This window comes from Candida dubliniensis, chromosome 5 (genome assembly GCF_000026945.1).
Source record: "Candida dubliniensis CD36 chromosome 5, complete sequence".
NCBI lineage: Eukaryota > Fungi > Ascomycota > Pichiomycetes > Serinales > Debaryomycetaceae > Candida > Candida dubliniensis.
This window is the reverse complement of record NC_012864.1, coordinates 1051885-1076930: the sequence shown is the minus strand read 5'-3', so window position 1 is coordinate 1076930 and position 25046 is coordinate 1051885. Positions and strand designations below refer to the sequence as shown.

Below are 25046 nucleotides of genomic sequence, written 5' to 3'. Positions count from 1 at the left end.
GAAATGTTTTTGTTTTTTGCTTTCTCTCGGTCTCTCTCGTTGTCATTAATTTCTTTCACTCTTTCATTCCAATCCTCATTTTTTTTTTTTTCCCTTCACTCCCTTTCTTTCTTTTTAGGCCTCTAAACAACCCACAATTCATTCCTTAATATTCCAATTCATTTACTACCACGTAATCAATCACTGGATCCCACTTGTTTTCCAACCCCTTTCTTCATAAAAGATCAACCTATCATTTGGATATATCCCCGGTAATTGATATACATTTACAACAATATCAAATTCATATCCCTCAAAGTCAATTGTAATATTTGACTTACAAGAGTCATTTAAGAAGGCAAAAAAAAAAAGAAGAAAACCACACTAAAAAAAAAACTACTTCAACTTGTTCATATCAAAAAAAAGAGAAAAATACTCTAAAGTCTACAATCAATTTATTCTTATATTAATCTCAATCTTTGTTCATATTTGGTTGATTCATTCATTTAAAAAAATTACCTGGTCAACAGTTTATTACAATTTAGTGGGACAACCATTTTCGTCTCTTGATAGTTTTTTTTTTTCTTTCAACATTTTATGCAAAAAAAAAAAAAAATTCAACTATACATATATACACTTGATCATTCAACCAATTGCTTTTATTTTTTTTATTCATTTTTAAGTTTCCACATTTATTTGATTAAGTTTATTAATTAAGGCATTTTTTTTTCCATTTTACGACCATTTTAATAGATTGATACACACATGAGCTCGTCACAAGATTACAACAACAACAACAATAATGCCCCGGCTAGGGTTTCCAGCAGAAAGGGGAAAAACTTGCATGTGGCACATAGACGTTCTCCATCCGAATTAACCAACTTGATGGTTGAGCAATATAACTTGCAACGTCAATTGGAAGAAGTGCAAGCTCAACAGAAGCTTTTAGAGGAGAAACAAAAACAGCAACAACAGCAATTCACATACCCTTTAGCTCAAGGGAGCTCAGAATTGGCCCCACCTCCAATATCTTCTGGGTATGGAGGTAATAGATCGTCTCACTCAAGATCCTCGTCCATCAACACCCATAGACGTACTGGCTCTGGGTCGGGAGGAACTGCTCATGGACATTCAAGAAGACACTCGTTGGGGTTGAATGAAGCAATTAAGGCAGCAGCAAATCAAAAACAAAGCAACAGAAACAGTTTAAGCCCAACAATTCCCAGTGAAGTCAAGGTTGACCTGTCTGACGACATTGGGTCTTTTAAATTTCCACCATCTAGTGGTGATCAAGGAGATAGCTCTGGTCAATCATCATCACACAATCGTTCAAGATCATTAGCATATGGGCAACAATCTTTCAAGTTCCCACCAACACCAGATCAATCAAACGATAACAGGGGTAATAGTTTGTTGCCTCCAAATCCCAACTTTACCGTTACACAATCACCCGATCGTGGCCATAATCGAAGATCGTCTCATTTCCGAACTGCATCTCGTGGTAGTGGAAACAACAATACAGATGGGATAAACTCCAACTGGAGAGCTCAACAACAATCTCCACAACAACAGCAAAGACTGGGTGGTTTATTGGAACCCCCTCAAGTTGGGTTCACCCCTGGCCATAAACCACGAAATAGCTCATATGGTGGTGGATCTTCTGTGTCCTCATTACAACAATTTCTTCCAAACAATGGTGGATCAAATAATTCCAGTCAACAAGGTGGCCATCAAGGAGGAGGAAACAACGGAAGAAAAACTCTTTTTGCTCCTTACTTGCCCCAATCGTCTTTACCTGAATTAATCAATGAAGGACGCTTGGTTACTGGTACTTTGAGAGTTAACAAAAAGAATAGATCCGATGCATATGTTTCCACTGACGGTTTGCTAGATGCCGACATTTTTATTTGTGGCTCAAAAGATCGTAATCGTGCTTTGGAAGGTGATTTGGTTGCAGTTGAATTGTTGATAGTCGATGAAGTATGGGAGTCTAAGAAGGAAAAAGAAGAAAAGAAAAGAAGAAAGGACAACACTTTGAATTCGAGACCTTTAACAGATGATATACACAATGACGCAACTTCTGCACCAAACACAGCTGAAGGTTCAGTAACTGGCACTTCAAAAGAAGATGGTGCCGGTTCTAATGAAGAGGAAACTGGAGGACTTGCCAGAAGAGGTTCCTTGAAACAAAGACCAACCATGAAGAAAAATGATGATGTTGAAGTGGAAGGTCAATCATTGTTGTTGGTTGAAGAAGAGGAGATTAACGATGAAATTAAACCTCTTTATGCTGGTCATGTTGTAGCTGTTGTTGACAGAATTCCTGGTCAGTTGTTTGCTGGTACTTTGGGTCTTTTAAGACCAGCTCAAGCAGCTCAAGCAGCCAGAGACAAGAAAAATGGCAAAGAATCTACCGTTCAAAACCCCAAAGCACCAAAAATTGTTTGGTTCAAACCTACTGATAAAAAAGTGCCTTTGATTGCAATTCCAACTGAACAGGCACCAAAGGATTTTGTTGAAAACCACGAAAAGTATGCTGATCGATTATTTGTTGCTTCCATCAAGAGATGGCCAATTACTTCCTTACATCCTTTTGGTACGTTGGTAAGCAATTTAGGACCAATTGACTCCCCTGAAACTGAAATCGATTCAATTTTGAGGGACAATAACTTTTTATGTGACGAATATCCTGATGATGATGATGAGAACGACATTGTGTCTGTTAATGCCTACGATTTACCTCCGATTGAACCCGAGTTTGAGGGCGCACAAAGAGAGGAATACTTGAATGATTATATAATTGCATTCACTCAGAATGGCGAGTTTGTTGACCATGCCTTGCACGTTAAAAGAATCTCCAATACCAAAATTGAATTGGGATTCCATGCTGCCGATATTGCATATTTTATTAAACCAGGTTCGTCATTGGATCGCAAATCGAAGAAGAGATCATCTTCTGTTTTCCTTCCTCAAAAAACAGTAAATTTGTTCCCCAAGCAAGTCAACAAAATGGTATCTTTCAAAGAAAATGAGAAAAACTTGGCTGTATCGGTTGTTTTTGAAATTGATACTAGTAATTTTGAAGTCGAAGACTTGTACATCCATGAATCTGTAATTGTTCCTAAACAATTGGTTACTTATGATGCATTTGACACCATTTTACTGGGCCAATCAGTTGATAGCATTTCTTCAGCAACTTCAGATTATGTGAAAACTTTTAGCTTGATTGCAAAAGAGTTCCGTCGTCACCGTTTATCGAACCGTTCACTCGGAATCACCCCTAACTTGACATTGTTAGACCAATTGGATGACGAAAAAGTTCGGTTAGATTTGAACATATTCAAGGATTCCTTAGCATTTGATGTAATTTCAGAAATATCACACAAAGTGAATTCTGCTATTGCTGCAAAAGTACATGCTGGATTAGGTGATCAAGCAATTTTGCGTCGTCACCCATTACCTACATTACAGAAAATGGAAACATTTGTTAGGAAGGCAACAAGCTTAGGATTCAAGATTGATACTACAACTTCGTCTACTTTGCAAAATTCTATCTTGAAAATTGATGATCCAGTTAAAAGAAAATGTGTTGAAACTTTGCTTTATAAATGCATGTCGAGGGGTAAATATTACGTTGCAGGAAAGCAGGATGCTGATAGTTACGCACACTATTATTTTAACTTACCTTTGTACACACATTTCACAGCACCATTGAGACGTTATGCTGATTTAATTGTTCATAGACAGTTAAAAGCCGTCTTGAACAAACAAGTTGAAGACAAAGACTTGGACTCATTGAAGGCAATTACAGATTATTGTAACTTTAAGAAAGATTGTGCTGCTAGTGCCCAAGAGCAAGCTATACACTTGTTGTTATCCCAGACAATCAATGAAATGAGTGAAACCGCTGGCCAGTTGTTGTGCATGGGAACAGTAGTCCAAGTGTACGAATCATCATTTGATGTGTTTATTCCAGAGTTTGGCGTGGAAAAAAGAGTCCATGGTGACCAGTTGCCTTTGGTCAAGGCAGAATTTGACAAAGGTGAAAGAATTTTGGAGCTTTGGTGGGAAAAGGGTGTTGACTCTGCTACGTACATCCCACCAGATGAAAAGTCATCTTTGTCGTACAGAAACTCTATCAAAAATAAGTACAGAACATCTGCTTTACAAGCAGCCAAGATTCAAAGCAAAACAGCTTTGGAAAAGTCTACCACTCCAGCAGATTCAGTTGCTGAGAAGTTATCTAAATTGAATTTGGAACCTCCCAAGTTAACAGTGCCATCCTTGAAAGGTAATGAGTTAAATGCAGTGGAAAAAGATGAAACAAGATCTATGCCTTCATCGCCAACTCAAGCCGAGATTCCTAAGAATATCAGAACCAATTCTTCATCTAGGATTTCTGCTAGTGGTAATACTTTTAGCTTGGAACCTTATTTGCAAAATACCATCACCAGAGTTGAGGGTGATTCATACATCCAGGTGATTAAGGAATTGACACAAGTTCCTGTTTTATTGAGGGCTGAAATTGGTATGGCTTTGCCATGTTTGACAGTAAGAGTTTTAAATCCATTTGCTGAAGAACGTTAAGGCTGTTTTTTTTTGTTTGATGGAGTAAGCTCTTGGTGTTTATGTAAATATATATATATTGGTTTTCGTTGCTTTTTTTTTTTTTACTATTATTATTTTATTTACTTGGTCTTTTATAATTACGTTATTTTATAGTATATAATTGTCTTTTATTTTCTCTCATTTTTTTTTTGGTGGATTCTAATCTAGTTTATCAGCGGTTATGAATTGGTATCCGATTGGAAATGAGAAATAAATCATTCTCAAATTTCACACGCATTAAGTCGCAATAGAATTAAGACCGCACCAAAAAAAATTTTCTGACTTCGATTATTATTCTTCTCTCGCTCGCTCATTGAAATTTATCAATTGTAAACTGTTGTTTAATACTATACGAGAGAGGGAGTGTAACCTACTAGACACCACAAAAGGTCACTTAATATTTATCCACTAATAATGTCAAATCCATCACATAATCCAAAACACCATCTTCGCGAAGAAGATGCCAATGGAACTCAAGAAGGACTAAAATCAACTGTACCTATCAAAAGATCTAAATTGGTTGCTTCATCGAATTTAGTATCTCCAAATTTTTTACCTAGAGATTTAATAGAAACTCCCTTGCAAACACGTGCAGCATCTCCATTGATCTTAAACCCACCAATTGATAGCGATGGGTTATCATGGCCATCTCAAGGTGCAAGACTTAGAATAGAACAAACATCAGAAGAAGCTAAAGCAAGAGAAGAACGTATTGCCTCAGCTGTGAAAGTAATTTTGGAGGAATTAGGTGAGGATACTTCACGTGAAGGATTATTGGAAACCCCTGAACGATATGCTCGTGCCATGTTATACTTCACAAAAGGATATGAAGATAATATCAGGGATGTTATTAAAAGAGCAGTTTTTGAAGAAGATCATGATGAAATGGTTATTGTAAGAGATATTGAGATTTATTCGCTTTGTGAACATCATTTGGTCCCATTTTTCGGGAAAGCTCATATCGCATATATTCCCAATAAAAGAGTTTTAGGGTTAAGTAAGTTGGCAAGATTAGCAGAAATGTATTCCAGAAGATTCCAGGTACAAGAAAGACTAACCAAACAAATTGCCATGGCCTTAAGTGAAATCTTGAAACCAAGAGGTGTTGCCGTTGTTATTGAAGCCACACATATGTGTATGGTTAGTAGAGGAGTTCAGAAAACCGGTTCTTCAACCACCACAAGTTGTATGTTGGGCTGCTTCCGTGATCAACAAAAGACAAGAGAGGAATTTTTAACCTTATTAGGGCGGAAATAATTGGTGGATATTTCTTTTGTGGATGAAGCGTAAGATAAAAGTATTTCAACAACTTTTTATTTTCTTTTTACGCATTCACATTTCAATGTTTTCAATCCAAATTGTGGTAATGGGTACAGCATGGTTTTTTTATGTAAACAAGCAAGTTCCACTTCTTACGACGTTATGATAATTCAACTTATAAAGCTACATGTTCGTGTAATCCTAAATTTTTATTACTATTATTATTATTTGATTTTGACTTTTATGTACATACATATACAACTAATTGTGAGAGTTAGAATTCACATCTAGATTTGATCAGCCAATTGTAAAACCAAGTCATCGTCACCAAATTGTCCCATCAATTGAATCCCGATCCCATTGACCGGTACAGATATTGCTGGAATCCCTGCTAAGGATGCGGGGACCGTTAGGACGTCATTTACATAACTGTTTAAGAAATTCTTCTCATTTGCTGAAACATATTCGTCCCACGTAGGTGCTGTGCTTGTTGATGTTGGTGACATTATCAAATCTACATTGTTCAGTGATTGTTCATCCTGAAGCAATACATGAGAATTGTTGAAAACTGAGGAGAATTCTGCACACAATTCCTCTCGAATTTGGGTAGCTCTCAAATAATGGTCCCCAGAGTCAGAAGACAAGGTATAGTTTCCTAATAAAATACGTCTCTGCACTTCACTACCAAAACCGTTTGATCTATTGGTTGCAATTAATTCTATGGGCGAATGAACCATTTCGTTAGTGTTATACCCGTATCTTATGCCATCATATCTTGAAAGATTTGACGCAGCTTCAGCAGTTGCTAAAGTATAGTATGATGGTAATGCCTTCTTAATAGTCTTTATAGTTATAGGCTTCACTGAATGCCCTAATTCACATATTTTGGTAAGTGCGTATTCCCAGGCTTCTCTAACATCGGCAGATAATTCTTTCAACACAAACTCATTTGGAACCCCAATGGTCAATATTTTCTTTTCAGTGGTTGGAATTTTCTTTCTAACATCCTCAGGCAAACAAGTGGGATCTTTATTATCACACCTATTAAGCACATCATAAACACGTTTTATAATATTGACATTGTCACCTATAATTCCCACTGTATCTAATGTCTGGGCGTAAGGTATAACTCCCCATCTAGAAATTCGACCATAAGTAGGTTTAAATCCAAATACGTTACAATAGCTTGCTGGCAACCGCACCGATCCTCCTGTATCAGTGCCAATACTGAATGAACACATTTTCCCAGCAACAGAAGCAGCAGAGCCACCAGAAGAGCCACCGGGAACTTTCGTATCATCATAGGGATTAATCACTTTGTTAAAGTATGAATTATAGTTTGCTGATCCCATACCGAATTCATCCAAGTTTGATTTACCTATTAGTTTCGAACCATTATTTGACAACAAGTCTAGTATTGTGGCATTAAAAGGTGATTCGTAATTAGATAGTATTTTAGACGCAGCAGTGGTATAACCATGGTTTGTGACTATATTGTCCTTCACTATATAGGTGGTTCCAGATAGTGGGCCGGCACTGTTTGTTGGTTCAATTTCAAGATTGGAGATCAAACTATTCCATTTATCTTTGACACGAATACCGTCAGATAATAAACGGATTGGTGTTACTGTTTTCCTCATAATCAAAACAAATAGTTTATATTTGTTTTCAATTGTGTTGTTTTATTAATGGGTGATCGAGTAGTATATTCTCGTATGTGGCTTCAGAATTAAACTATTTCTGTTTGGGTGCCAGAGACCGCATCTTTTTCAATGGACTCATTACACAATGTGGTGAAAAAAAAAAAAAAAAAAAATTTTGCCCATTGACTCATTATAGACTTATAACAACCCACCAAACAACAATAATGTCCTTGGAAGTATATGGAGTTAAAGGTAACACATTATTAGCATTGGCTAATAACTTAAAGTTATCTATTGCATTAGCAGCTTTTCAACCTAAAGTGGAATTAGCTTTGAATGAAGTTGAATCAAATTTGTCTTTAAAAGATAAGAAATCCGGTTTTGAATTGGTTGAGCCAAATGCAATCGTTAAATACTTAGCCAACGACTTCAACACCACTGAAGCTATTCAATTTGAGGAAGAAGTGTTGTATGCAGCAATTAAATCAAACAAGAAAGATGAAATCGCCAAAATCACCGGTTTACCAAAGTTTGCTAAGGAAGAACTAACACCTTCTCAGATTATTGTATTTGCAAGTTTATATCCTGCTTTCAAAGACAATAAAGAAAATGAATGGTTTATCAAGTTTTCACAATTACCAGAAGTTGCAACAGGTATCAAAAACGCTTTAGAAATTACCCCAGTGGAAAGAGAAAAGGAAACCAACACCGGGAAGCAAAATGTCGAAACTGGTCATTTAGTGAAAAAACAAGCAAACAAAATTCTTCCTAAATCTGACGAAAGAAACATTTTAATTACTTCAGCCTTACCATATGTTAACAATGTTCCTCATTTGGGTAACATTGTTGGGTCGGTTTTGTCTGCTGACATTTACAGCCGTTATGCCAAGAATAGAAACTACAATACTTTATTCATTTGTGGTACTGATGAATACGGTACTGCCACAGAGACCAAGGCTTTGGAAGAAAATGTCACCCCACAACAATTATGTGACAAATACCATGCTATTCATAAAGAAGTCTATGATTGGTTTGATATTGGATTTGACTATTTCGGGAGAACCACAACCCCTTTGCAAACTGAAATTGCTCAAGATATATTTATGAAATTGCACAATAAAGGATACTTGGAAGAAAAAACTACAGAACAATTATATTGTGAACACCATAAATCTTTCCTTGCTGACAGATTTGTTGAAGGTACTTGTCCAAAATGTGATTATGAAGATGCCAGAGGAGACCAATGTGACAAATGTGGTAACTTATTGGATCCATTGGAATTGATTAATCCCCGTTGTAAAGTTGATGGCAATACCCCTGTTGTTAAAGAATCAACCCATATTTACCTTAAGTTGAATGACTTGGAAGAACCATTGAAGGAATGGGTTCTTGATTCTTCAGCAAAGGGTGCTTGGTCCAAAAATTCTAAGAATATTACAGACTCTTGGATTAAAAGAGGTTTAGAACCAAGATGTATTACCAGAGATTTAATCTGGGGTACACCAGTTCCATTGAAGGGATACGACAAGAAAGTTTTATACGTGTGGTTTGATGCCACAATTGGTTATGTTTCCATAACTGCTAATTATTTCAAAGATTCAAACACCGATGATTATCTCAAATGGTGGAGAAACCCAGAGAACGTTGATTTGTATCAGTTTATGGGTAAAGATAATGTTCCATTCCATACTGTTGTTTTCCCAGCCTCTCAAATTGGTACTGGTGACAAGTGGACCAAGTTACACCATTTGAGTACTACCGAATATTTGCAATATGAAAACGGCAAATTCTCCAAGAGTAGAGGTGTTGGAGTGTTTGGTAACAATGCCAAGGAAACTGGAGTCTCACCTTCTGTTTGGAGATATTACTTGGCCTCAAATAGACCAGAAACTCAAGATGCTCATTTCTCCTGGGATGAATTTGTTGCTAAAAACAATTCTGAATTATTGGCCAATTTGGGTAACTTTGTTAATAGAATTGTTAAGTTTGTTATTGCCAAATATAATGGAGTTATTCCAAAATTCGATACTAAGAACATACCAGATTACGGCAAGTTTGAAACTGATATTAATTCTTTGTTGGCCAGTTACATTGACAACATGGAAAATGTGAATTTGAGAAAAGGTTTAGAACTTGCCATGGCTATATCATCCAGAGGGAACCAATTTTTGCAAGACAACAAGTTGGATAATTCGTTGTATGCCAACCAACCTGCCAAATCAGATGCAGTTGTTGCTGTTGCAATTAATTTGGTTTATTTAGTTAGTGCTATTATTTACCCTTTTATGCCAGAAACAACAGCTAAAATTGATCAAATTTTGAATGCTCCTGCCTTATCAATTACAAATAAATTTGAATTGGTGTTGTTACCAGGTCACTGTATTGGTAAAGCACAATATTTGTTCACAAGAATTGATGACAAGAAGATTGATGAATGGAGAAAATTGTATGGTGGACAACAAAAGAAGTAAAATTATTTTGAGTATACAATATAGGATAGATATATGCAGAATTGACAGTATTTTCATTTTTTTGTGTCGTCTTTGTTACACGTATTTAAAATTCCGCTCATGAGTCGTCATGATTACGTAATAAAATGAGGACTCAATTATCCTCGGATGGTCTTCAATGATAACGAAAAAAAAAAAAAAGGGAATAACAACAGATAAGCGGGGAATTAAGTAAAATAGATCATTCTTATATTGACACTCTATTTAAAGGGCCGATTACGTTTTTCAATTGATACTAAGACAACAACCAACAACACCTAATTAACCATTATTCATTAAAGTTAAAAGACTCTATTAATGTACTAGTATTTATATATTCTCTATTTCAAAGACTAAGGGTATTGTGTAATTATTATTCTTTTTAAAAAAATTCTTCCCCGGAGATTATTCTTTGTTTTAGTTCATTGATTTCATTTTTCTTCCCTATCTATCCCGAATGGTAAGGATAATAGTAGCACATGGGTGGGAAAGATATAATTCATTATAAATACTGTAAATATTATTTATACTGATTCATTTTTTTCCATTTCAAATTATTCTGCTGTTGATCTATTTTACTTTTGGGAAAGGTTTACTTTAATTCTGATTTAATATCTTTGATTTACTTTATTTTTTTTTCGGGGGGAGTTTGTTAAACAAAAAACTTGTTTACTATTTATATATATATATATATCCATTTATTTTGGCTGATTTACGTTTCCATTTCAGAATCCATATCACATATGTCCTACCTCTCTTCTGCATTCAAAGGATTAGTTGCAGGATCCATTATTACTCCAATTATCACCAAGGTTTTCATTGTTCCACTATACTTTGATTCCCAAATACATAAGGAAATACACTATATCCAACAGGAAATGGAATATGTAGGGTGGCATATTAGACATCTAGAGGAAGAGAGAGGGTTTCAAGAAGAAGAGCTATATCGACCAGCAACCTATTATGGCCCGGTTCCATAATTATCATAAACTCATTTATTGATTTCTATGCTTAATGTATTTACCTATTTATTCATTTATTTGCTTAATGTACGTCCTTAATCTTCACTTTTGATTGATGCATCTTCATCAAGTATATCCTCATCAAATGTTTCTTCGTCTTCAATAGCTTGAAAATCTTCCATATCTATCTTGGTAGCTTCCCAGTTACTTAGCATATGTTTATCTTTTAAGTCACCACCAGTCAATACTCTAATCAATCGAAGTTGTTTATTCTTATCCAATTTATCAAACGAAATATGATCACGCTTGTACTCGTCAATATCTGGACTATGGCCAATGCTTTGACCCACTCGAAGAAGAGTCTCTAAACCGGACGATGAGTTTTTGACAAGATCAGTATCAAATTTAAATTTGTCACTTTCAATTAACAATAAAACAGTAGACCCTCCAAATTTAAAATACCCCAATTCTTCACCTTTTGAGATTTCGTACCCTGTGTCTTTTGTAAGAACAATCGATCCAACCATCATAGCTCCAACAGCAATAAAGTATATATTTCCAAAATCTTTTGTTTTAATAGTTACAATTGTTCTGACGTTCTCTCCAAATACATCCAATTCCGATCGAATAGCCATTGGGTTGACAGTGTAATACTCTCCATCAATATGCTTAATGCTTTCAATAACTCCATCGACTGGTGAATGGAAACGATGATAATCTTGTGGAGCTAATCTGAAAATACCCAATGTGTAAGAAGATATACGCATCAGATGATCATTATGAATCAACTTTGGTATAGTAAACCCTGTACCTTTTATCCACAACTGCGTTGCCTTATCAATTGATTCAAAAACCACCGACCGACAATCTGCTGGACTAGTAACAATCTTGGAGTTCTTTTCGTCTTCAATTTCTCTGGCCCCTGGTTTTAGTTTCCTATAGAAAAAGTCATTAAAGGTAGCAAATTGTGACGGATCATCTATTTCACATTCATCAAGGTCTAGTTTATGAAACCTAATAAATGAAGCTATATCTGATTTCAGTTGTGGTGCATCAAATTTTTTGCCCTGTTTTATTGACATATTCTTCAATAAAATTCTAACTCGCTTCGATCGGGCTTTATCCAATCCCTTATACAATAATCTTATACCTAATCTCACGTAAACACTCATTTTTTCTTCCACTATAATTCCTGTCATTCTATCCTGAACCAAGATATTGGCAGAATTCCCACCTAATTTGTATTTCCCATATGTCAATTTAATCAATGCCTTGGTAAACCATTTTTTCGTAGCCTGAGTAGGTGTAACATAAGACGACAGGAGTAATTTACTAACCACACTCCAATCTTTACTAGCACATATAGCAAAATGGGTGATTATATCCAAATCTTGCTTTTTCGAAACTCGTTTTTGGTTACAAATTGGACATTTTTCAAATTCAAATATTTTGACTTTACCATTGTCAGCATTTTGATTGATGTAGGTTTCCATCTGATCAACGATTTCATCAAAAAATAACAAATCACCTCCCCAGGACAGTTTCCCCAAATTTGAATAAAATAATTCCACCAATTCATCACTATTAACACAACCCAACGTGTCTAACAAAGATATTAATTCAATGTAATCGCAACTGTCACGATTATCTGGGGTAGAAATACTTTCTTCTAACAAGACTCTCCAAAATTTCTTGCGCAATTCTGGATAAGTTTCAAATCTAACTCTAATCTTTAATTTGGGTGCATATTTACCAATATACTTTTGATCATGCAACTGCAAACTTAAGGACATTGCTTTAAACTTTTTCAAATCTAAATGTGTCTTAACAACCTTTTTCCGAGATAAATATCTTTTACGACTCTGTTTGTTACTTGGAGTCTCATTCTCTATAATTTGTACAGAATCATTTTCTGGGAATTCTGTATCCTCAGTGGTAAAGCCATTTCCTATCTGGCTATTGCTGTTGCTGTCACTGGTATTGACATCAGAGTTTTCGCCTTCAGTTGGTTTTGCAGTCGCATACTCAGTCAACGTTCTCAAGGGCAAAGAAATATGAGCCACATTATCATGAAACGAGAAATGATCCTTATCAAGCACCAAGAACTGAATACTGAAATTACTTTCATGAGGAAGTAACTCAAAAGCTAACCGTTCGTTGAAAACAGGATTTAAAGTGTGTCTTTTCCATCCAGTTCTAAATGTTTTCTTACCAAAACTAACAACCACAAATGGATCCATATCAAAAGACGTACGGGTGAAGTTTTTATAAGGTGGTAAATCCTCACACGAAACGATTTCAATAAACACAACACCAAGAACCTGACGGCTTGCTAGTTCAAAATTTTCATATTCTTGTTTTGATCTGCGAAGTCTCATTTTGGACTTTATTCTTGATTTCTTCAGATCGGGCAACGCCTCTCTGTGGTCAAACAAATTAGCAGATGCATCACTTGCATATCCACCATCAGAAAGAAATGATGTATCGGAAAAGGAACCCGCATCATTAGAATCATCACCAGGTACCGACAATAGACCATTTACCCCAGGAACATTCAAATGGCTTTTCTTGGATTTGTCCGTCAAAACGGATTCTAGATCAGCTTCATTCACCAATTCATCATCATAAAATCCTTGGTCATTGGGGTTTATTTTGTTATTTACAGAATAAATTGTAGGCTTAGTCAAATTAGACAACCAGCTTTTAAATGCAGATTCAACGTCTGAATCTATAGACAATTGCTGGAATTTATCGTTATAGGAACTGTGGAACCGCTTCTTTTTATTTTTGATTACTAATTCAAAACCAACCAAAATCGAGCCCGTGATAAATGAATGATATTTGGTATTGGAATTCAAGTGGTACCATTTCAATTCAGTCTTATCGACAAAATTACCATTATCAACGAAAACATCTCTCACGTTCAATCTTAATTCTCCTAGATAGTTTTTGTATCTAGTATGCTTGTCCCACACAGAAAATATTAACAAAGATGAATCATCTTGGTGTTTTAATGGCATGTAAAGCTCATCATTCCAACTTGGCTGATTGGTGTTTAATTTCTTGGAGGTCGATTTAATAGTATTGTTTAATTGGACAACCAAAACTGGATTGATTGATTTGCTCGAAGAATAAGTTTTTTTGGACTCACTGCCAGTTCCTGTAATACCTTGTGGCACTAAATCTGTAGCACAATTACAAACAACTTTGAGATACAATTGATTTTTATCGGTCGATTTGTTTACATTATTTGATTCCAAAGACGTCGATGAACCATTGTTGGAATTTAAATACCCAGAAGATCTCATTGCTGGGTTGAGTTGGATTCTTCTAGGCCAGAAAACAAATGAATACTAAATTGAAAAATACTTTCAAAAAAAGAAACCAGATCTGTAAAAAAAGAGAAAAAAAAAAGTATGGAAGACAGTAGGGAATAGATGAAATATTGAATCCAATTCTCAGATACGATCAACTCCCTTAAAATAGCAAACACACAAGTACTGGCATTTTATTTTATTTCAGGTTATTTTTTTTTTTACAGAGTTGTTTTTGTGTGGACCTGAAATCGATCAATCAATTTTATTCTTTCATACAGGTTTGATTTTACTTCTCCTCTTCTCCCAAGGCTTTGAACTAAAACAATAATGCCGAAGCAAAGACAAGAAGACAAACAATTTGACGAGTGAATATAACCACAAGGCATAATACAAATGTAAAACATTTTGCCCGAAATCACACCTTAGTTTTGATGGGCATTTTCACCATACAACTGCTAAGATTCTTGCATATTTGTTTATTGAGTTTTCTCGTTAATTTTCCCTATAATTATTGTCTGCTTATTTGTTCCCAGTATCCCTGGGTTTATTGCAGATCACGCGTTAGTAAATCTGTTTGCTACAGGAACATGATCTATCAAGCAGGTCCATGTAATCTACTGTCTACTTTTCCTCTTTTTTTTTTTTTTTTTGGAAGGAACTATTATTAATACTCATTGAGAGGTCACTATATCTGTATTGACGAACAAGAACCATCACTTCATCAACATCTCTACTACTTGTTTCACACTCAACCTTTTAATGTCAGTATACGTCTGACCAGTGCCCACAAACAAAATAGGAACATTCGTGGCCATGACCATATTTATCATCGTACCGACTAAATCACCAACCGTATCGACTTTGGAAATAATGAAAAAATCCAAAGTTCGTTTATTACCAAAGGCCTTATTAAAGTTTGTGGCTTGTTCAACGGAGTCTGTACCAACCAAGGCTTCACCAACCATAATAATCTTATTAGGACTTGCTGCATCACCAAACTTCTTCAACGGGGCCATTAATTTTGCATTTGAATGAGTTCTACCGGCAGTATCTATCAAGACTATATCAAAATTGTTCTCCCCTGCGTATTGTATAGCCTGTTTTGCTGTTTGAACCACATGATCCCCACTTCCGTACCCTTTCTCAAAAATGTCAATTCTAGATTTGGTATTTGTTGATGCTTCATTTAAACGATTTAAATTGTTTACATGGACTTTCAATTGCTCCACAGCACCCGATCTGAAAGTATCACAAGCACAAATTAATACGTTCAAATTGTTTTGTAAAAACCAGAAGGCAAGTTTTGCCAAATTTGTCGACTTGCCAACACCGTTAACCCCAACAACAGATATAACATACGGCCTAGTGTTAAGCTCAGCGTTTCTCTTGATATCATGCAACAAGTCTGTGGAGACATTTGGCGTCAATATTTTAGTTAACTCATCTGTAAGTGCTTGCTTGTATACGGCCATTGTAACTTTCTTATTCGTAGATAATTTGGTTTTGATTTTGTCAATAATTGTCGTTGCTGTACCAGGAGTGATGTTTTTCGATATCAATTGCTCACGGAATTTCTTTGAAACTTCGTCAACATTAATGGTCCCACCCAAATATGAACCAATTTTAGAAAAGAATCCATTGCCCACAGATCCACTAGTTTGATCTGGCAGTTCACTTTCATCATCTGACTCATTGAGGATTTCGTTCAACTCATTCACAAGTACTAAATCTCGCTCTTTGGTAAACGCTGATTTGTCAATCTTTAATTCCGGTAAGAATTCAGTGCCAATGGTGCCCTGATTTGCAGAGTAGTCCAATGCCTTCCCGTCATTTGCCTCTACTATTTCCCCGTTATCCCATTTTCTCATCTTTTTTGAATTTGCTGGTTGCTTGGACTCAATTTTTTTAGGGGTACTTGAGCCACTTCTCACAGGACTTGTAATATTGGGTTCCTGAACTTTTTCTTGTTGTTTCAACTTCATCAAGTTATTAAATTGCATGTCTACCAATTTTTTCAACTTATCACCATCAGACTCTGGCTCTAACTTGTTGAAAGTCTTTAAAATTCCTGTTAAAGTTTGCTTAATTTGATCATTGTCTATTGTTGTTATACTGTCAAAATATAGAGCAACATATACGTTGTCCTTATTGTAACAGTAAAACCGTCTGTTGTTTAATGTCTTAGTGGTGAAGTTTAACGATATGGTAGTGTATGTCTCGTTGACTATTGAAGAAATGAATTCATTGAATGGATGAATCTTGTTATTGAGCTGATACTCCACCTTACCTGACGGTTTGAAAATAATCAATGACTGAGACATTATACTTAGCACTAAGGGTTCCACAGTAGATTGGTCTCTCTTACGCCGTTGGGGAGTGGTGATCATGGTTGAAAATAAGGAAAAAAAAAAAAAAAGAAAAAAAACAGACGCAAAAAGATGATTTCGGTAAACGATACACGACTCTGAAGGTAATAACAGAATACCAGTCACATATATGCCGGGGCATTGATCACGAATGGCAGGTTATAACTGTATGCTTATGTTTACTTTATGAAGCTAAAATTATGATATATATGAATCTTGACTTAGTTATGTTTTGACATAGAGCTTCTAAAGGGGTCTTTGCCTAAACGACACGTCGTGCGGTTACCAGCTATTTGCCATAAGAAATACCTGGTCAATTTTCAAGGAAAAAAAAAAAAACATGTAGTAACGAATCAAAACATACATTAGTTACATTCAATTGAAGGTTGCTTACTTTACTTCTGTCTCACTTCTTTCACAATTTGAACGTATTCCAAGTTTTTAAATATGGCTTATTATCAACAACAAATGGGTAACCCCCAAAACATGCAGTTTTACCAGTCGAATTACACCTATCAACAACCATCTAACGCCCAAGGAACTTCTGGTATGATGGGATCAATGGATTCCAATTTTGGCTCTAATATAGATGTGAGTGGAGTGATGGGGAATGGGGAATTGACTCCCGGGTTATTAGCAGCATTTGGTACCTCAGGTTATCCTGGAGAACCACCATTACTAGAAGAATTGGGTATTAATTTCCAGCACATCAGGAGTAAAACATTAGTTGTATTAAATCCATTGACGAAAGATATTCCAAGTGATATAATGGCAGATCTGGATCTTGCTGGCCCTATATTGTTTGTGTTATTATTTGGTACTTTATTACTATTAGCAGGGAAAGTTCAGTTTGGTTACATTTATGGTGTTGGATTGTTTGGAATAATAGGTTTACATTATTTGTTCAAGTTTATGAGTAACGAAACAACCATTGATTTGATCAGATCGGCGTCTGTACTTGGGTATTGCTTGTTGCCATTAGTTTTGATTAGTGTGTTGGGAGTTGTCACCAATTTGGATAACTTGGCCGGATATATTTTGAGTGCTATAGCTGTGATGTGGTGTACATATTCTGCCAGTGGATTTTTTGTTAGCGTTTTGAAATTGCACAACGTAAGACCATTAATTGCGTATCCTTTGTGCATGTTCTACACTGTTTTTGCATTAATGGCCATATTTGTAGAAAATGTAGAGGAGAAGTAAATAGATTAAATGTATTTTTTTTTTTATAAGCTAGTGGTTATATACTGGGTTTAGTAAACAGTACAGTTGAAAAAATAAACACTGAAAAAAAAAAAGTGAATTCCCACACAAGCTCCAAACAATAGTACAGTTCAACATATATCTTAATTAATAGACCATGAGGTTCCAAATCAAGGGACCTTTTATCCAGTTTAGATATAAGTCTACAAAGCCATTTTACATAACAACACCTATATTCTATGTCAATGCGGCGCCCCATATAGGTCATTTGTATTCCATGTTGATAGCAGATACAAGAAACAAATGGGAGAAATTAAATCCACTGAAAGAATCATTTATGTTAACTGGTACCGATGAGCATGGTTTGAAAATCCAACTGACAGCTGAAAAGCTTGGGTTGGAACCTAAGACATTAGTCGACAAAGTGTCCCAAAACTTCTCCAAATTAGCAGAACAATTCAATGTTAATTATGACAGATTTATAAGAACCACAGATGACGATCATATTGACCTAGTTCGTTACTTTTGGAACTTGATGATGGAACGAGGGTTTATTTATACTGATACTCACAGTGGATGGTATTCCATCAGCGATGAAACCTTTTTCCCCGAGACGCAAATAGAAGAAGTGGTAAAAAATGGTAAAGTAGTGAAAATATCCAGTGAAACGAAAAATGAAGTTGTGTACCAGGAAGAAACTAATTATTTTTTCAAGTTGTCGTTATTCCAAAAACAGTTGATTCAGTTTTTAAAGCAAAATCCAGAATTCATTAAACCAACACATAGATACCAATTTATTTTAAAAGAACTAGAGGACACCAAGTTGCCTGATTTATCAATTTCAAGACCATCTTCTAGATTGAAATGGAGTATTGAGGTACCTAATGACAACACGCAAAAGATTTATGTTTGGTTTGATGCGTTATTAAACTACTTGACTGCTACAGAGTTCCCCCAAGATTTTGAAGTAAAAGATTCAAAGTATATTACTCCTGAGAATAGTATATGGCCAGCGACTCATGTGATAGGAAAGGATATAATTCGTTTTCATTGTATCTACTGGCCCATTTTTTTGATGGCAGCTGGCATTGAGTTACCAAAACAAGTAATAGTGCACTCTCATTGGTTATGTGATGGGTTCAAAATGAGTAAAAGCTTGGGAAATGTGGTTGATCCAATGGAAATTAGCGAATATTATGGCGTTGACCCAGTGCGGTTTTTCCTTGTTGAAAACTCCAACATAGATGACGATTGTAAGTTTAGTGAAGAACTATTGCAAAGATCTAGAGATGCTGTTTTGGGAAAATATTGTAATTTAATTTCACGAATTGGTGGAAAGAACTTTAGCATTGAAGAAGCAGTGAAAAGTTGTGCGGGTGGTGAATTCAACAACATACGTGAAATAATCGAAACCTGCACTATAAACAAGGATTCTGTTGATGGCCTTTTATCCTCGTCAAGCAAATTGACAACAGATTTAAATGATTTGTATAATCAAATGGATCATTATTTCACAAACTTTGAATACATCAGAGCTATTCAAAGCTGGTGGTCTGTTATTAACCAAGCCAATCAAATTTTCCAGAATGCAGAGCCATGGACATACGTTAAGCTAATCAACTCACCCGATACCCCTGCTGAACTAAAGGAAAAATATAGAGTTCTTACTAACTATTTTGTTTATTTATGTGGGGAAACTGCAAGAATATCATCCATTCTTATACAGCCAGTTATGCCTCAGTTATCAAAGAAAATTCTTGATAGATTAGATGTTTCTGGACGCACATCCGATTTTGCTACATTGGGAGCAGACTTGAAATATGGTTCCGGTGCTAATTCCAAGTCACATAAAGTTCCTTTAGAAAAACTTGCTCCAAGAGATATTAAATGATAAAAGCCTGTAAATAGGACTTGCTTCTTCCTTAGAATTGTAAATAGACGTAATAAAAGACAGGCTGTAGTATGCTCGCATGTTGGGAAAACGTCGTGCACATGGTATTTATTTTTAGATTCGAATTCCAGAGTCTAGAATTTGGACTCCAGGGCTCATTTTTTTTTTCTTTTTTTTAAGAAGAAAATTCCTTCCAACACACGAAAAACATATCCTAGAATCCAATCACCCACCACGTACAAGATTCAATTACATGTCTATTGAATTTGGTTGCAAAAAAAAAAAAAAAAGCTGCATGTTAATTTCAATCATTTTGCTACTTCTTCTGATGTCGTTTGACTAAAGTCTCTTCAAAAAATTGAACTTTTAGTGAACACTTTGACAAGGTGTCCATTTGCAAAAATGGAAGAATTTGTAATTGTAATGTTATTTGACCTTTCTCTGATGATCTTTGCTCTTTTGTTAAAAAAAAAAAACATTGGGTTGATTGAAGTTGGGAAGTTTGGCATTGGTTTTCAATCGAAATTTGCTTCCTTCAAAAATGTTAGGTGATCGTTGAAATTCTCTCTCTTTTTCCGTTCAAGTTGCGTGTGCCACCCAATTTATTACTAACAAAAAAACTTCAACAACGTTATTTCCGCTCAAAGAAAAACAAAATAAATAAAAAGTAACCAGCTTGATACTGTTCCAAATTTCTACGTTTAAACATCATATCATTAACTAGATACTAACACTCCAACCCTTTCGAAGGTTATTACATCTATCCAGATCTTGATTGAATAATCCCTTTAATTTTTTGTGTTGTCATAAAAGTTTCCCAACGGTGTACGAAAAAACAAAAAAAAGAATAAAAACTACAATCCTATCATATACATTTGAATTACACTTTTACCAATTAATTTGCAACTAGCTAATAAATATGGGTAGAAGAGGAAGACAAAGAAAAGTCATTCACGACGAAGACGACGATTTAGATCATGCTTATGATGAATTGCCTTCCAGAAGAGCCACTAAAACGGTTTCTTATAAAGAAACAGACGAAGATGAGGATGTGGATGAAGAGTTGGACGGTATAAAGGGTTTACCTGATGGTACTGTACTGCAAGATAATGGTATGCAAGCTACAGAATTAAATAATGAGGAGGCGTTGGATGATGATGCATATGGTGAAGAAGGTCAAGATGATTTCCCCAAACTGAGAGGAAGAAGAGGCCGTAGAAAAAGATCACATATCGAGTCAGACGATGATGAATTTAAAGAGGATCAAGTTGAAGAATCTGAAGATGAAGATCTTGTTCTATCCGCTGACGATGAGGAGTTTATAGAAAGGAAACGAACTGACAATTTTATTGTGAAGGATGATAATGAATGGGGCGAAGACGACGAAGAAGATGATGGCGAATATGGTGTAAAGCCGAAAAAGCGGAAAACCAGTAGAACTCGAAGGACTAAATCCACCTCAAATTCAACTGGTTCTAGAAGAGCAACCAGGTCTGGTAGAGTTCTCGACGATCCTGATACCACACTCGCCGATGGTACTGTGGAGTCTGAAGGAGAATTAGATATTCAAAAAGAAATAGCTGAATTATATGACTCCTCTCCTATCCATGGAGATGTTGAACAACCACACAAATTGCGTCAACGTACAAAAGTGGACTATACTATTCCTCCTCCAATAACAGCTGATTTTCAATTGGAACGCGAGTTTAGGCCAGCGACTCCCACAAACGTTAGAAGCAGAAGAGGAAGAACCGGTGCTCCCAAAAGCGAGTTTAGAAAAATCTTATATCCAACAGCGGGTCCTTTTGGTGGAAGTGACGTGATTTCGTTGTTTGGCAAGAACATACCGCCTGGTGGGATTCCTATTCCGGGTATGACAGGTGCACCAAATATGACCGCTATTGGTCAGAATTTTAGTGACTCTGATAGTTCTGAGGACGAAATTGCACCAATAAACGGCGAGGCCACGATAAGTAAGAAGCAACCAAAAGCTAAAAAACAGAACATAGGTGGACCCAAATTGATTACTGGTGGTTCTGATGACAGTAGTGGCAAGAAAAAGAAAAGCACCCTCAGTGATACAGATCCTTTAGGTGTTGATATGAATATTGATTTTTCAGTAGTTGGTGGTCTTGATAATTATATAAATCAATTGAAAGAAATGGTTGCTTTGCCGTTGTTATATCCAGAATTATATCAAAACTTTGCTATTACACCACCTAGAGGTGTTCTTTTCCATGGTCCACCAGGTACTGGTAAGACTTTGATGGCACGTGCATTAGCTGCAAGTTGTTCCACTTCAGAAAGAAAAATTACATTTTTTATGAGAAAAGGTGCTGATTGTTTGAGTAAATGGGTGGGTGAAGCTGAAAGACAATTGCGATTATTGTTTGAAGAAGCTAAGAATCAGCAGCCTTCGATTATATTTTTTGATGAAATTGATGGGTTAGCACCAGTGAGATCTTCAAAACAAGAACAAATTCATGCAAGTATAGTGTCTACTTTGTTAGCTCTAATGGACGGGATGGATAATAGAGGTCAAGTCATAGTGATTGGAGCCACTAACAGGCCTGATGCAATTGATCCGGCATTAAGAAGACCTGGTAGATTTGATCGTGAGTTTTATTTCCCATTGCCAGACTTGGGATCTAGAAAAGAGATTTTGAAAATTCACACAAGAAAATGGAATCCGCAATTGCCAGATATATTTTTGGACCGACTTGCTCAATTAACAAAAGGGTATGGTGGGGCAGATTTACGTGCATTATGTACGGAAGCAGCCCTAAATAGTATACAACGGAAGTATCCTCAGATTTATGGTACCAATGAGAAATTAAAAGTAAACCCATCGAAAGTAAAGGTTGTTGCAAAAGATTTTATGAAAGCGATTGAGAAAATAGTTCCATCTAGCGCAAGATCCACATCTTCGGGATCAGCACCTTTGTCAGAACACTTGAAACCGTTGTTGCAATCCGAATACCAGGAGATCATAGAAAAGTTGAATCAGCTCTTGCCTAACACAGTGGGGTTGGATGGGAAAAAGAAGTTCACTGCTCTTGATGAAGCGAAATATCTTGATCCAACAATTAACGATGAAGACGGAGGGTTTGCCAAGCAACAATTGCTTAAGAATCTAGAAAATTCCAGGATTTGCAGACCACACTTGTTGATAAGCGGTAATGAAGGTAATGGACAGCAATATCTTAGTGCTGCAGTTCTAAATCATTTGGAAGGATTTCAAGTGCAGTCTTTGGATTTAGGAACTATGTTTGGCGAACCAACTAGAACACCAGAGCTGACAATCGTTCAGGCTTTTATTGAAGCCAGACGACACCAACCTGCGATTTTATTTATTCCTAATATTGACATTTGGTTTAACGTGTTGCCCGACCCCGCAAGGGCCACATTAACTAGTTTATTGCGTGGATTGAAAAGTAACGAAAAAGTGCTTTTGTTAGGGATTTCTGAGACACCAATAGAAGACTTATCACATGAAATAAAATTAGTGTTTGGATTTCAAAGCGCCACTAATAATGTAATATTACACAATCCACAACGGTCAGACAGAACTGAGTATTTTGCAACCTTGAAGAAAACTCTTTTGATGAAGCCTTATGAGTTTGTCAACGATTTAGAGAATAGACCCAAAAGAAAATTAAAGGAATTGAAAGTGGTTCAGAATAGTGTTGATATGTCAAATGATGAATTAAACAAGAAGAAATTAAAAGAGCAAGAATATAAGGACACCAAATTGAAAAATGTGTTGAAACTAAAACTTGCTGGGCTAATGGATTTGTTTAAAGTTAGATACAAAAAGTTCAGGAAACCAATTATAGATGAGAATTTGTTAGCCCATTTGTTTGAACCATCCATTTTGGAGAATAACCCATTTAACAATTATGTGGTTCAGTATGTAAGATCAGAAGACCCGGCACACCCGAATATGATCCAAGAGTTGGCCACAGGGAAATACTACTACAACATGGATTTGGATTTAATTGAAGAGAGATTATGGAATGGATACTACAGTGAGCCAAAACAGTTCCTAAAAGATTTGAAGATGATTGTAAAAGATTGCATTGTTTCGGGAGATAGAGAAAGAATATTGAAAGCTAACGAGATGATGACCAATGCACAGTTTGGTGTAGATGATTTTTCTACCCCAGAGTTTTTGCAAGCATGTAAAGAAGTCAGAGAGAGAGATTTGTTGAAACAACAAAAGCTTTTGGAAGAACATAAGAAGTTGCAGGAAGAATGGAATAAGAAGCAAGAAGAATTACAAGCTCAGCAAGAAGAGCAACAACAGCAATCAGCGGATGCTCCAAATGGTGTATTGCCAGTTTCAGAGCTTATGAATGGCACAACTGATAATCCAATCCTGACCAATCCAGAAGCAGTTGACGAAAATAAAGAACCAGTTCTTGAAAATACTACGGAAAATATCATAGAAGGTGAACAGAAGGTGATCTCTAAAGAAGCTAAGGTGGAAATGCAGGAGAATGAGACAAATGTAGAAAAAGATACTAATGGGAAAGACATTTCCTTGTCATTGGACAATGTGGATGAATCTGAATCTGAATCCGAATCCGAATCCGAAGCGGAAGAAGAGCTTAATATTGATTCAACAAGAGAAGTTGAAATTGATTTACAAGAATTAGATTCAATTACAACAGAGCTTCTTGACATAACTGAAGACTACAACGTCGAAAGACTAGAGGTTTGTATGGCCAGACTTATGGATATAATTTGGAAAGATCGTAATAATTGGAATAAGTTTGGTACTTTGGAAAATTTGAAACAAACAATCAAATCTCTTGAAATCACTTTATAGAAACTAATTTATATTAAATAACTTTACAAAAATAATAATAATAATAAAAGAATCAAAACGAATAATACACGATGCAGCCATACGCTGAATCAAAACCTTGTAATTTTTGAACCCATCATTAATCCTCAGCCGATCCATCTCTTGGTCGATATATCACATTTTGTTCTTCCAATTCTGCAATTATTGAAGGAGGTAATTTCCCATTCACTTTAACAGCATACAATCCCGCTGTAAATGAATCAATTCTCAACCATCGTGCCACCCATGACCCTTTATTATCTTCACCTAATGCTACTAAACCTTCAAAAGATGGCGAAGTACAATCCTGCACTTGTTTGTTGTCATTATATTGATAATGTAAAAGACTTTCACAGTTGGGACACCCATAATCAATAAAAGCCTTCATAGGCTGAATTATCCCACAGAGCATGCACGCTCTTTCTGATCTACTTGACATTGTATTGACGAGTTAATATTGTATCTTGAATGAATTGTTT

The 25046-nt window shown here is 35.8% G+C and overlaps 10 protein-coding genes across 10 annotated transcripts; 6 read left to right on the top strand and 4 right to left on the bottom strand. All coding sequences in view use genetic code 12, as the record gives it.

Moving 5' to 3' along the window:
- Positions 1 to 744: 744 nt before the first annotated feature.
- Positions 745 to 4566, top strand: CD36_54350 (cell wall biogenesis protein phosphatase, putative; the record flags this gene model as incomplete). The annotated part of the gene is made up of 1 exon (XM_002420684.1): positions 745 to 4566. One exon carries the CDS (start codon positions 745 to 747, stop codon positions 4564 to 4566), a length of 3822 nt encoding a protein of 1273 aa, XP_002420729.1.
- A 435-nt stretch (positions 4567 to 5001) lies between these two features.
- On the top strand, positions 5002 to 5844 carry CD36_54340 (GTP cyclohydrolase I, putative; the record flags this gene model as incomplete). Its single annotated transcript, XM_002420683.1, has 1 exon — positions 5002 to 5844. The coding sequence occupies one exon, from the start codon at positions 5002 to 5004 to the stop codon at positions 5842 to 5844; it is 843 nt and encodes a 280-aa protein (XP_002420728.1).
- A 290-nt stretch (positions 5845 to 6134) lies between these two features.
- On the bottom strand, positions 6135 to 7487 carry CD36_54330 (glutamyl-tRNA(gln) amidotransferase subunit, mitochondrial precursor, putative; the record flags this gene model as incomplete). Its single annotated transcript, XM_002420682.1, has 1 exon — positions 6135 to 7487. The coding sequence occupies one exon, from the start codon at positions 7485 to 7487 to the stop codon at positions 6135 to 6137; it is 1353 nt and encodes a 450-aa protein (XP_002420727.1).
- Positions 7488 to 7714: 227 nt separating this feature from the next.
- CD36_54320 (methionyl-tRNA synthetase, cytoplasmic, putative) lies at positions 7715 to 9961 on the top strand (the record flags this gene model as incomplete). Its single annotated transcript, XM_002420681.1, has 1 exon — positions 7715 to 9961. One exon carries the CDS (start codon positions 7715 to 7717, stop codon positions 9959 to 9961), a length of 2247 nt encoding a protein of 748 aa, XP_002420726.1.
- A 1075-nt stretch (positions 9962 to 11036) lies between these two features.
- On the bottom strand, positions 11037 to 14249 carry CD36_54300 (phosphatidylserine decarboxylase proenzyme precursor, putative [contains: phosphatidylserine decarboxylase beta chain; phosphatidylserine decarboxylase alpha chain]; the record flags this gene model as incomplete). Its single annotated transcript, XM_002420680.1, has 1 exon — positions 11037 to 14249. The coding sequence occupies one exon, from the start codon at positions 14247 to 14249 to the stop codon at positions 11037 to 11039; it is 3213 nt and encodes a 1070-aa protein (XP_002420725.1).
- Positions 14250 to 14971: 722 nt separating this feature from the next.
- Positions 14972 to 16579, bottom strand: CD36_54290 (signal recognition particle (SRP) receptor subunit alpha, putative; the record flags this gene model as incomplete). Its single annotated transcript, XM_002420679.1, has 1 exon — positions 14972 to 16579. One exon carries the CDS (start codon positions 16577 to 16579, stop codon positions 14972 to 14974), a length of 1608 nt encoding a protein of 535 aa, XP_002420724.1.
- Positions 16580 to 17071: 492 nt separating this feature from the next.
- Positions 17072 to 17827, top strand: CD36_54280 (COPII transport vesicle biogenesis protein, putative; the record flags this gene model as incomplete). The annotated part of the gene is made up of 1 exon (XM_002420678.1): positions 17072 to 17827. One exon carries the CDS (start codon positions 17072 to 17074, stop codon positions 17825 to 17827), a length of 756 nt encoding a protein of 251 aa, XP_002420723.1.
- A 157-nt stretch (positions 17828 to 17984) lies between these two features.
- Positions 17985 to 19718, top strand: MSM1 (mitochondrial methionyl-tRNA synthetase, putative; the record flags this gene model as incomplete). The annotated part of the gene is made up of 1 exon (XM_002420677.1): positions 17985 to 19718. One exon carries the CDS (start codon positions 17985 to 17987, stop codon positions 19716 to 19718), a length of 1734 nt encoding a protein of 577 aa, XP_002420722.1.
- Positions 19719 to 20637: 919 nt separating this feature from the next.
- Positions 20638 to 24549, top strand: CD36_54260 (AAA family ATPase, putative; the record flags this gene model as incomplete). The annotated part of the gene is made up of 1 exon (XM_002420676.1): positions 20638 to 24549. One exon carries the CDS (start codon positions 20638 to 20640, stop codon positions 24547 to 24549), a length of 3912 nt encoding a protein of 1303 aa, XP_002420721.1.
- A 118-nt stretch (positions 24550 to 24667) lies between these two features.
- CD36_54250 (RNA polymerase II elongation factor, putative) lies at positions 24668 to 25006 on the bottom strand (the record flags this gene model as incomplete). The annotated part of the gene is made up of 1 exon (XM_002420675.1): positions 24668 to 25006. The coding sequence occupies one exon, from the start codon at positions 25004 to 25006 to the stop codon at positions 24668 to 24670; it is 339 nt and encodes a 112-aa protein (XP_002420720.1).
- Between the last annotated feature and the right edge of the window lie 40 nt (positions 25007 to 25046).